General features: G+C 52.3%; 3 protein-coding genes across 13 annotated transcripts in view; 2 read left to right on the top strand and 1 right to left on the bottom strand.

Moving 5' to 3' along the window:
* Positions 1-673: 673 nt before the first annotated feature.
* On the bottom strand, positions 674-4,448 carry Mea1 (male-enhanced antigen 1). 7 transcript variants are annotated; one of them, XM_031347452.1, is made up of 4 exons: positions 4,377-4,448; positions 1,670-1,950; positions 1,478-1,580; positions 674-1,064 (listed from the first exon to the last, which is right to left on the bottom strand). In XM_031347452.1, exons 2-4 carry the CDS (start codon positions 1,937-1,939, stop codon positions 913-915), a joined length of 525 nt encoding a protein of 174 aa, XP_031203312.1. In that variant the 5' UTR covers positions 1,940-1,950; positions 4,377-4,448; the 3' UTR covers positions 674-912. The 7 variants fall into 7 exon arrangements, with proteins under 7 accessions (XP_031203312.1, XP_031203308.1, XP_031203309.1 ...); XM_031347448.1 differs by lacking the exon at positions 4,377-4,448 and adding an exon at positions 3,067-3,179; XM_031347449.1 differs by lacking the exon at positions 4,377-4,448 and adding an exon at positions 2,580-2,696.
* On the top strand, positions 2,652-9,201 carry Klhdc3 (kelch domain containing 3). 2 transcript variants are annotated; one of them, XM_031347439.1, is made up of 12 exons: positions 2,652-2,869; positions 4,391-4,541; positions 5,083-5,295; positions 5,471-5,647; positions 5,779-5,894; positions 6,175-6,246; positions 6,363-6,576; positions 6,654-6,740; positions 6,884-6,992; positions 7,090-7,163; positions 7,273-7,351; positions 8,594-9,201. In XM_031347439.1, exons 3-12 carry the CDS (start codon positions 5,142-5,144, stop codon positions 8,658-8,660), a joined length of 1,149 nt encoding a protein of 382 aa, XP_031203299.1. In that variant the 5' UTR covers positions 2,652-2,869; positions 4,391-4,541; positions 5,083-5,141; the 3' UTR covers positions 8,661-9,201. The 2 variants fall into 2 exon arrangements, with proteins under 2 accessions (XP_031203299.1, XP_031203300.1); XM_031347440.1 differs by lacking the exon at positions 4,391-4,541.
* Positions 9,202-9,401: 200 nt separating this feature from the next.
* Positions 9,402-11,637, top strand: part of Rrp36 (ribosomal RNA processing 36) — a 6,217-nt gene continuing 3,981 nt past the window's right edge. The window contains exons 1-4 of one of the 4 annotated variants that reach the window (XM_031347442.1): positions 9,402-9,543; positions 10,976-11,117; positions 11,233-11,299; positions 11,383-11,487. In XM_031347442.1, coding sequence (XP_031203302.1) covers positions 9,453-9,543; positions 10,976-11,117; positions 11,233-11,299; positions 11,383-11,487 — 405 coding nt within the window. In that variant the 5' untranslated portion in view covers positions 9,402-9,452. Of the gene's footprint in view, positions 9,615-10,935; positions 11,118-11,232; positions 11,300-11,382; positions 11,488-11,637 lie in introns of all 4 variants that reach the window. The other 3 variants (XM_031347443.1, XM_031347444.1, XM_031347445.1) reach the window with 3 other exon arrangements.

Here is an 11,637-nt window from a genome sequence, read left to right as displayed (position 1 = left end):
GTGCTCAGTGCTTAGACAACCTGGGGGTGCCTGTCCCCCTGCTCCTAACCCCACAGCTACCTGAAACTGTTCTGAGAAATACACACAGCAATCACATGTTCCTCTCCTCTCTCCCCTTCATCCTCATCTGAAGTTGAGGTGTCTCTCCTCTCCCTGTAGAGTACAACAGGAGACTGTCACCAAAGTCATGTTAAGCTCCGTTGGCCCCTGGAGTGAAGAGCTGGAGGGGAGCCAATCCCCAGCAGCACAAATAGGCCCCTAGACCTTGCTTTATGCAGGTAGGGGGCGGTAGTGTGTTCCTTTTTATCCTATACCTAACCAAGACAACACAGAGGACAAACAAGTTTGTTATGGACACTAGATGACTATAGGGCCCAGTGGGCCAGGTGGGGAGAAAGAACCATCTGCCTTGCCCTCTCTGGCAAGCAGCAGTCCTGGGGTCACACATTTGCAAGGGACCACCCTGTGGCTGACTGCTTTCCCTTGTGCTCTTGGTTCCCAGAGCTATAAGGAAGGAGGCAGGAGCAGTGCTCCAAGCATGGCTCCCTGCAAAGCCTATTTATTTCCTTGTTTCTGCTGATGCTGGGCAGGTCCTCACCTGTACCCTTGAGGCGCTCAGAAACAAAAGCCTGGGGAGAGCTGGACCAGGATTCAGGGGCACAGGCAGTGCACCTTTTGGCTGTGTACATAGGGTGCTTTATTCTCCACAGAGTGATACATGCTAAGGTGGGCTGGGCTTGGGCCGATGTCCCCATATGTACAGAACTGAATAAAGTGGGTCTCTGAGAGGTCTGATTCGCCTTGGTGTGAAAGGGACATGGGAAGGAGAAGGCTGTTAAAACCAGAGTTGTTAGTCCCGCGCTGGTCCTGGCTTGGAATGTAGGGAGATAAGGCAGCTCTCTCTCTCTGTGGTCACTTCCAGGCAGGGGATGCCTGCCGGGCTTGGAGGGCTTTCTGTACCACATCTTCCCACTGGGCATCCGATATCTCCCGAGCCCAGGCAGGAACCCCTGGTGCAGGCAGGCTTACTCCAGCCATCGTCCTTTTCACCAGCTCTACGTGTTCTGAAAGCATAGCCACAGGCTGGTTAGGGGATAAAGAATGGGACCAGCTCCTCTCTCCCTATTCAATCAACCCAGGACCTCCAAGGCATCACCAAGTCCACGTTATTGCCAGGTCTACCCGTTCCCGAGTCTAATGAGACAGCATTTCACTTAGATTCTGAAATCTACAATATTTCAGTTAAACTTTTTAGGAATAGTGATCCTGGTTTTTTTTTTTTTTTGAGGGGGGATGGAGAAGGGGATGTATCTGGTTTTTCAAGACAGGGCTTCTCTGTATAGCCCTGGCTGTCCTGGATTTTGCTCTGTAGACCAGGCTGCCTCTGCCTCATGAGCACTGGGACTAAAGGTGTGCACCACCATGCCCAGTTCTTACTGGTTTTAAACTGCTCCATTTTTGTTTTTTGTTTTTGTACCTGGGTCCATGGGGATAGAGCTGTGGCTGCTCAATGCTGCAGCTCCTTCCTCATCTTCATCCTCACTCTCCAAGGGAGGGTCTGGCAAATGGAGCCCCAGGGCCTGTAAAACCACAGAGAAGATAATTTGGGGTGAGCTTTTGGTATACTTCACTCCGTTTCATCTACTTGGTTACAGTTTCTCTGCCATACCTGGATCCGATCTTGGATGTCAGCAGCTCCATCTTCTCCTTCACACACTGGTGCCAGTTCCACCTCTTCTTGTTCAGGGTCTTGATTGAGGGGCTGGTACGAGTAGCCTGCTGGGCCTGCTCCTGTTTCCTCCTGCTCTTCCTCGGGTTCTTCACTGCTCCAATCCCCAGTTCCTTCTGTAGGACCCTGATGTGGCCCTAAGTCCTCAGTCTGATTGGGGAAGATACGCTCAGGGCCCATGGTGTCTCCCCCTAGAACTACTGCTGCCATCCGGGCAGGGGCTGCAAGGACAAAAAGGCGGGATAGGGATTGGATGAAACCAGGTCTCCTTTCACGATCAGATTACCCACTTCCCTCTCTCAACGGGTCTTGCATCTTCCTCCTGTCTCTCATGCCTCCCTGTCTTAAGTTTGGGTCCTCATAGTGAGCTGGAGCACACTAGTCCTTAACTCGCACAGTTCCTAAACAAACAGACAACCGGAGGGTTTCACCTCTTCCTAAGAGACCCTTCCCAGAACCTCCCCCTTCCACCACGCCCCTCCTCTGGAGGTAACTGCTGGTCGCCAGACTACCCACGATAGCGCCTCCCCGTCCCTCATCCCCTCTATTCCGGGGCAGTGCAGTACCGCCTGACAAAAAACCTTCAGACCCAGGGGCTCCCCTTCAATGGCCCCAGCTACAGCGTCCCCTACCCGCCCCACTGATTCTCGGCGTTGGTATTTCCTCGCGCCTCACCCTCTCAGAGCCCACAGCCGGACCCGCACCTTCACTTCCGGCGGGGCAGGAGGTGCTGGGGCTCCTAGTCCTCCAGCCCCGCCCCGTGCCCGAGACTGACGCAAGCGAGGACGAGAAGTCCGCCTCTTGCCCCGCCTCCGCCATCCCCTGCCCGGACCACAAAGAACTACATTACCCAGTGACCCTCAGGCGCGCGACATGCTCTGGTGTTCTGCGCATGCGTAAAAAACAGGCTACCTTCCCCCCCACCCCATCTCTAGGCCCTGAGGTAATTTGCGAACTACAAGTCCCTGAAGCTGTCGGGCCCAGAGTTCCCACTGCTCGTGCGCGTCCCGCTGCCCGCCGGAAGGACGAAGTCTGGCAGTGTTTATCTCGTTGGGAACCGAGGAATCGGTTGGCGGGCAACGGGTTCTAGGCTGCTGGCAGCGCGAGGACCCGCGGCCCCACCCCGGCCCGGCCTGGCAGGTAGCCTGGGATGGGTTGAGGGATGAGGAAGATTGGAGAGGCTGGCGACGCCCATTGCCTCCCGCTGCGGTCGCGGGGGAGGGGCCGAGAAGGATGAGATGGGGGTGGGGAGGGAGCTTGGGGGATGCTGGGAAAGAGGAGTGTTAATGGGCCGAGAAGGGTTTGGGGAAAATGGTCTGGAGACGGGTGGGAGAGACCTGGTGGCTGGAGGAAGCGCTGAAAGAACTGGACGAGTGGGTTCTGAAGAGAATCAGGAAGCTGAGCATAATGGCAGGGGGAGGGGGCAGGGGCAGGGTCCGGCGTTGTGGGGGAGGGGCGCTGAGGAAGGTGGACTACAACAGGGGTCCAGTCGTTTTCAACGAGCACAGTTCGGTTGGAACTGCATCATGAAGGTTTTCTTCCCTTCATGGTTGTAGACGAGTTAGAGGGTTCTAGTGTGGACCTTGGAGTGGTGGCAGAAGGATCTGCAAGGCTCTCTCTCGGTAGATTAAGAAGGGAAGGGTCGCAAGCAGGCATTGAAAGGGGCAGGGAGGGAAGCCTACATCAAGGGGCTGGGAGGTTGAAAATGGCCTAGTGGTGGAAAATGTTGGAGACCCAGAGATAACATTTAACCCCTCCCTGCCTTATCCGTAGGAAGACGATGGGATTCTTCATCCATCTCCCAGTGGGATTGTAGTCTCATCTTTGTGCATTTTCGTTTTATCTTGACTTACTTTTAAGGGAGAGTAAAGGCTATAAAGGAAGATAATAGGCTCCTCTCAACCACTTTCTTTCTCATTTTTTTTTGGTTTTGTTTGGTTTTGTTTGTTTTGAGATGGGGTAGCTCTGGCTGATTTGGAACTTACTGTGTAGACCTATGTTGCTGGCCTTAATTACACAAACGCCCTCATGCCCCCATGCCCCCATGCCCCACCACACCTGCCTTGGACTTCGATTCTTAAAGCTTTCAGTCCTCTTCCTCTGAAAAGCACACATTGAAGAGCAGTAGTGAAGTGATAGTAGTGAAGTGACAGTGGCTATTTAAAGTATACAGTGAAAGGGTGGGGGAGGTTGGGTGGGCATTTGATGAGAGCCATATCTGTCCCCTTCAAGGGGTCTCCTTTGCTTGAAGTGCCCCCACACCCTCAGACCCCTGAGGTTTTTCCTCCCCGCCAAGGCTTTTTGAACAGGAAGCAGATGATCACTCAAACCCAGCAGATATCTCCTGCTGCAAAGGCATCACTAGTTGCAGAAAGATTTACCTGAAAGAGCTCTCAAATGTACCCATTATCACTAGGCTGGCAGGCTGTCTTTACCAGGCCACGACGTCTCTCATCTTGGGGCTTTCTCTTGTCCTGCCCAAAGGCATTTTTGCTTTCTTTCCTCTTTCCAATTTATGCTGTCACCCCATCCCTCCTTTAGAGACCCAAACAGGAAGGGCTGCTGGAAGTGACTTGTTCTCTAACAATAGTAGGGCTGGGAAAGTTGAGAGAACTCTTCCCTGCCCCGACTCTCAGTAGACACATACCTTTCTGGCTTAAGTTTCTAGTCCTGGCAGCATACGAGCCACAGCTGTCAAAGGAACTCCTCGTGCCTGTAGACACCCTGGGTGACCCCAGGGACAACGGATCAGCTTGACAAGAACAATCTGAGGGGCTAATCAACCATGATTACATGGAGTTCCCTGTCCTAGGTAGGGACACCATTCTACTCTAAAAGCCTAAAAGCTTTTTTCTTTAAAGCACCCATGCCAGCTTTCAGTGGACTGTCTGGGGCTGGCTGGGCTATTAATAGCTCTGAGTATTTTGAGATCCCTACCTTTAAGAGATGGAGGGAAATTCTTAGAGAGGTGGCAGTAAGCAGAGCCAGAAGCAAGAACATACCCAGTATGGGAAAGGGGCTTGGAGACTGGGGGCTTGTGTTCCAAGCCAGGGACGGGGTGCAGTTGACAGGAGCAGGGGGGCAGTCATGATCACCGGACTCTGAGCTGGCAGTCAGGTTAAGGTGGCCCCACCCTTCACTGTGGGAGAACACAGGGCCAGGGCTAGCTCCTTGACCTCTGCAGCTCTCCCGGGGCAAGGCCAGCCACCTGAGCTCTGATTAGTGTCCCTGTAGAGGAGTGGTGTGGGAGGGCCACTGGGGTGGCACTTGTAGGCAGAGACTGGTCCTGGGCAGCCACATTGAACTGGACAGAAGCCTCATCTGAGGAACTTGTGGCCCTGACTTGTGTACAGGTAGCAGAGGCAGCAGGCTGTGCCGGGGGGGCATGTTCCTGTAACCTGTGGCCCAGGGGATGTTACGGTGGACAGTGCATCTGGAGGGCGGGCCACGCAGGGTGAACCATGCTGCAGTGGCTGTTGGGCACCGAGTATACTCCTTCGGGGGTTACTGCTCTGGTGAAGACTATGAAACTCTACGGCAGATAGATGTGCATATTTTCAATGCAGGTAAGCCAGTCCTGGTGCCTTTCTGGAGTCCCAGCATGGGTTGGGAAGTAGTGGGCACCTGAATGAAGGACAGTGGTGGTCTCTGCGGCAAGGGAGTTGGGTAAGAATGGTTGGTTTGGGACAAGGTGGCAGCCTGAAAGGAGGTTCCCAGGGCTGAGGAGAACTGTATCCACAGTGTCCTTGCGTTGGACAAAGCTGCCCCCAGTGAGGCCTGCTGTCCGAGGGCAGGCTCCTGTTGTACCCTACATGCGGTATGGACACTCAACCGTCCTCATTGACGACACGGTTTTCCTTTGGGGTGGGCGCAATGACACCGAAGGGGCCTGCAACGTACTCTATGCCTTTGATGTCAGTGAGTATGGGTCTCAAATGACGCCTTGGGCCTGGGAAAGGGGTGGCTGGGGAGAGTGCTGGAGAAGGGAAGGCCAGAATTGAGGCCAGTGTGTCAGCTGACCTGTGTCATTCTCTTACCTCTCTCAAAAGATACTCACAAGTGGTCTACACCCCGAGTGTCAGGAACAGTTCCTGGGGCCCGGGATGGACATTCAGCTTGTGTCCTGGGCAAGATCATGTACATTTTTGGGGGATATGAACAGCTGGTAAGTCTGGAAAAAAAACTAGTTATATATCAAAAGGAAGAAAAGAGAAACTTAGCATGGTGGAGCAGGAGGCTTTCACGTGGAAGGATAGAAGGTCACAGAATAGCCACTGACACCGGTTAAGTGGCAGGATAGAGGGTCCCAGCCAGAGTAACCATTGACACTATTTAAGTGGGAGGATAGAGAGTCCCAGCCAGAGTAACCATTGACACCATTTAAGTGGGAGGATAGAGGGTCCTAGAGTAACCATTGACACAGTTTTCTACCTTCCATTGCTCAGGCTGACTGCTTTTCCAACGACATCCACAAGCTGGATACTAGCACCATGACATGGACCCTCGTCTGTACAAAGGTCTGCTCTTTGGTCTGTCAGATCCCCACCCTTGGCTGAAATCCTAAGAAGCTCAGTTAGTTTCCCCTACCTGACCCTATGCTGACTCCCTTCCCCATCTCTCTGCTCTTGGCTAGGGCAATCCTGCACGTTGGAGGGACTTCCACTCAGCCACAATGCTGGGCAATCACATGTATGTCTTCGGGGGCCGTGCAGACCGCTTTGGGCCATTTCATTCCAACAATGAGATCTACTGTAATCGAATTCGAGTCTTTGATACCAGAACCGAGGCCTGGCTTGACTGTCCTCACACGCCAGTGCTGCCTGAGGGGCGCAGGAGCCATTCAGCCTGTGAGTGGCTGTTATTTTTTGGTGAATGCCCTGTGCAACCCCATTCTCTGTTGATATGTCCCTGCCCTCCCTTGCAGTTGGCTACAATGGAGAGCTGTACATCTTTGGTGGCTATAATGCAAGGCTGAATCGGCATTTCCATGACCTCTGGAAGTTTAATCCTGGTAAATTAAGAGCATTACCTTTAGGGGAGGGAGAGGAACAGTTGAAGTGGGAAGATAGTAACCCTGAGTAAGTGGTGGGTAGCAGTGGTATGTAGAGATATCTAGGTTGGCCAGGGATTGAACCTCTAGGAACCTCTCTTTAGGGTCCTTTACCTGGAAGAAGATCGAACCAAAGGGGAAAGGACCGTGTCCCCGCCGCCGCCAGTGTTGCTGTATTGTTGGTGATAAGATTGTCCTCTTTGGTGGTACCAGGTTAGGAGAGGGGATTCGGGAAAGGCCCGTCTGTAACATCAGTGGGTAGTTCCTCACCATCAAGCACCTACTTCTTCCTCTCTTTCCATCTGTACAGCCCCTCTCCCGAGGAAGGCCTGGGGGATGAATTTGACCTCATAGATCATTCTGACTTACACATCTTGGACTTTAGTAAGTAATTATTTCTGAGGTGCTTCTACTATCAGGGTCCCTGTCTCTGAGTGGTGACCAGGATGGGACCTTTCCCTGCTCTGACTGTCTTCCAACTCCTTCATTAAAGGTCCTAGTCTGAAGACTCTCTGCAAACTGGCTGTGATTCAGTATAACCTGGACCAGTCCTGTTTGCCCCATGACATCAGGTAAAGCAGGTGGTTGCAGAGGAGGGGTTGGTTAAGGGTGAGTGGCCAGCACAGGTGTGACCTGATTAGCTAGGCCTCGCCATGCAGAAGCAGACGTTTCTGTCTGCTGGAGATGAGAGTTGAGCCATGCTCAGAACCTGTTTCCTGTGTAGTTCTCTTTGTTTATTTTATTTTGTTTTGGTGATGTATTTTGAGAGTGATTGACTAAATCTTAGGGTTGACTACAAAGTAGAAAGTTGGTTGGACAGTGTTGGCGCAGCCTTTAATCCCAGCACTTGGGAGGCAGAGGCAGGGGGGATTTCTGAGTTCGAGGCCAGCCTGGTCTACCGAGTGAGTTCCAGGACAGCCAGGGCTATATAGAGAAACCCTGTCTTGAAAAACCAAACCAAACCAAACAAAATAAAACAAAAAACAAACAAACAAAAAACAAAACAAAGTTGAAGAGTTTCTGGACTCCCTTAGGTCAGGAATGGAGAGAGATTCTTATTTCTTGCCCCTTAATTCAAGTATTGAGTTCAAATCAAGCACCAAATGTCACTCCATGTGACAATCCCTTCTTGAGCCAGGTTGTGTGGTTTTTTTTTTTTTTTTTGGTTTTTCGAGACAGGGTTTCTCTGTATAGTCTGAGCCAGGTTGTTTTCTTATTAAGGTCTCTGTGTCCTTTGGTGACACAGGATACAGTCTGAACTGATGAATCCTAGGTTGGCCCCAATGTAACACCGGTGCGAGTACCTTAATGCTGTCTTGGTATAAGGAAGACTTCTCAAGTCTGTAAAATGAAAGTGTTGTGGAAAGCATAATTTAAGTTGGTGGGGTGGATGGGAAAGTCTTTAGGCCCCGAAGTTTAGGGAGAACAGGAGATCTGAATCAGGCCATAATAAGGGAGATTGGCAGCAAGGGATGGGTATCTGGTAGGAATGGGGGAAGTGCTGCCTGGCTGGCTGCAGAGCAGGAGAGGTGCGCTGGGGTGTTACTGAAATGGGCACACATGAACCAGGTGCTTAGGTTCAGAAATCTGTATAAACATAAACAGGAAATCTGAAAGCGCTTGGAGGTGGTTGAGTAGGTGATGGGAGATGTAGTGGTGGGTGGGGTCTGGTGATTAAACACAAAAGGGTTATAAGGAAGAGGACTCTGGGAGACTGGAGGGCTGCTGTGTTCATAGCTTTGTTCCAAGAATTCTGGGATTGTCATAGAGACCGCCTTTTCTGTCTTCTTTCTACCCGTTGTTGGCCTTTCCAGGTGGGAGCTCAATGCCATGACCACCAACAGCAATATCAGCCGCCCCATTGTCTCCTCCCATGGATAGGAAGAAGTCTCTGCTGCCTCCCCTCCTGAGCCTGCTCTTGTCTTCATTGCCCCTGCCCATCTCACCTGCCTGCCCCTTTGGACCCTGGACTCAGTATACCTCCACGTGGAGTTGATGGACTAGAGGTGTTTTCTGTGCTGTGAATTCAGTGGGGAGTTTTTGGGGGGAGGGCATTTCCCTCCTCCCTTGGGCCGAGGGCCCCTTCCCTTGGTGCTCTGACCCCATCCACCACCTCCACTGCTCCTGAGCTTTTGCTCTGCCCCAGGCCAGCTGGGTAGCCAGGCTGTGCTGGAAAGGGACAGGAGTTGGGAGAAGAAGCCAGCAGTGTCGGAGCCTCAGGAGCTTCCCTCTCCCCGTGACCACCCTCTCCCTGCTCGAGCATCGCCCAGGAGCTGAGAGGAGCCTCAGCTGTTGGCATGAAACCCCCCTCCCCAACCCGCGGTGGTGGGGACCAACTGACAGCTTCACCCTTCCTTGAGCTGTTGCTGTACCCCTGAAGCTCAGGCAGCTCTGACACTTTATAAAACGTAAAACCTCCAAACGTGTCCTATTTCTGGCGACTACGGTAGAGGGACAGAGGCAGAGGGGCCAAGCATCTGAAGAAATCCAATGCCACTGAGCCTGGCAGCTGCTCTGGTCCTAACCGGCTCCAGAACTGGAGTCCCGACGGCTGCAGGGCGGTGCTTCTGGCAGAGCCCTCAGCACATTGGCTCAGGCTTCCGGAAGGGTGGGACTTGGGAGCTCGCCGTGAGCGGAAACCGTGCAATTTATCAACCCGGCTTCGCAAGAGAGATGCTGAAAGCTAGTCCGAGTGCTAAGGCCAGGGCCGAAGGTCCCCGCCGTGCCGTGAAGGGCGGGGATGTGACTGGCGACCGGCCTAAGGGTGAGGGCCTAGGGTTGGGGGGAGCGCGAGACGTTTGGTTGCGGGAACCAAAGCCGCCCTGAGCGCCGCAGGTCAGTGGAGGGTGAGAGGAGGAGGGAGTGCTTCCAGCTTTACGACTTCCGGAGAAGTTTCGTGGTTTTGTTTTGTTTTGTTCAGAAAGTGGTGGTGGACGGGGTACGGGGAAGGATGTCTCAAAGTATGGCCCAAGCCGATTTCGAACTCTTGGCCGTCCTGCCTCAGCCCCAAGTGCTGGGATTATAGGTATAAGACTCCAGGCCAGTAGGATTCGGGTTCTTACTAAGTTTAGTAGGGCGGGATGCAACAAACTGAGCTGTACGCATGCAATTGGAAATAAAGAATAATCAAAGCCGGGCAGTGGTGGCGCACGCCTTTAATCCCAGCACTTGGGAGGCAGAGGCAGGTGGATTTCTGAGTTCGAGGCCAGCCTGGTCTACACAGAAACCCTGTCTCGAAAAACAAACAAACAAACAAAAAACAGCAAAGCAAAAAGTTTGTTAACCTCTAAGAAAAGGTATTTAGCCAGGCGGGTTAGCACACGCCTGTCCAGCACTCAGGAGTCAGAGGCAACCAGGTTCCTGTGCACTCCAAACCTGCTTGGTCCATGTATTCCAGTGATTCTCGACTTTCCTAATGCGGTGACACTGGTGACCCCCAACCATAAAGTTATTTTCTTGCTACTTCATAACTGATTTTTGCTGCTGTTAGGAATAGTAATGTAAATATCTGTTTTCTGATGGTCTTAGGCAACCCCTGTGAAAGGGTCTTTGGACACCTTCCCCAAAGGAGTTGAGACTGATGGGTTGAGAACCATTGACATAGTGAGTTCCAAGCTAGCTGAGCAGAATGGAAGCCACTGGAGAGCATTGAGTTCAGAATACCGTGAGAACTGGTCCGGGGAGTGATAAAATCAGATTCCTTTCTAGTATGCAAAAGTAAATGGGCTCTGGCCAGGCCCTGGAGGCCATACACCTCCTTAATCCTAGAGCTCTAGAGGTAGAAGCAGGCAGATCTCTGAGTTTGAGGCCAGCCTGGTCTACAGAGGAAGTTCCAGGACAGCTAGGGCTACACAGAGAGATCTGTCTAGCACCATTACAGAGTAGCACCTTTGCAGTCTTTGCTGCCTAGCAAGTAATGATGGCTGCTGTGATGGACAAAGTTGGGAAGGATGATTTTTGCTATGTATCTAACGTGTGTGTGTGTGTGTGTGTGTGTGTGTGTGTGTGTGTGTTACAGTGAGGACATGGAGCTCAGAGGACAACTTTTCCCAGTTTATTCCCTCCCTAAACCATGTGACTCCACGCTCTAACTCAGGTGGCCTGGCAGGGTGTTTTTTCACCATCTGCTCCTAGCCACATGAAGACTTTCCTGCAGGGGGAGGTACTGACTGGAGTCGTGTGACCTTGTCCTCCAGCAGACGCATCTGACATGTCATTTGAGGAGCTGTTGAGATTACAGAGCCAAGTGGGATCCAAGGCATACAAACAGTTGGTAGCTGGAAACAGCGCTAAAACTCGAAGCCCCAGACAACCCGCGTGTGTCGCCGATAAGCTCCGGTGAGGACCAAAGCATACCCAGGACCTTGACTAGATGTCTGTTCCCTTCGTGGCATAACTCCAGTGTTTCTCTAAGACCGTAGAGCGCTCACCCTGACCTTTCATTTCTCCTTAGGCCTCTGGAAATGTCAGCCAAAGTCCGGGTGCCATTCTTACGTCAGGTGGTTCCCATCAGTAAAAAGGTGAGGGAAGGGCAGGGAACAAGAACTTCTTTGGAGACAGGAGACTAAACAAGGGGTTCATATTCTCTCTGTGTTTTGCAAAGGTCGCCCGAGACCCCCGCTTTGATGATCTGTCAGGGGACTATAACCCTGAAGTGTTTGACAAAACGTACCAGTTCCTGAATGATATCCGAGCCAAGGAGAAACAGGTATGTAGCGTGAAGCTGGTCTTTGTACGCTTGGGGGGTGGGAACCGCCTGCATGTTGGCCAGTCGGGAGAGGACGCGGGATGTGTACTGGGGGCCGGAGCCTGGACTGTTAGGTGGCTCATCAGTTTTTGTGGTGTACTGGGGGCCGGA

The sequence above is a fragment of the Mastomys coucha genome, unplaced genomic scaffold, assembly GCF_008632895.1.
Source record: "Mastomys coucha isolate ucsf_1 unplaced genomic scaffold, UCSF_Mcou_1 pScaffold3, whole genome shotgun sequence".
In the NCBI taxonomy this organism is placed as follows: Eukaryota; Metazoa; Chordata; class Mammalia; order Rodentia; family Muridae; genus Mastomys; species Mastomys coucha.
Note: the sequence above shows the minus strand (reverse complement) of the source record. Positions and strands in the feature narration are given on the sequence as shown.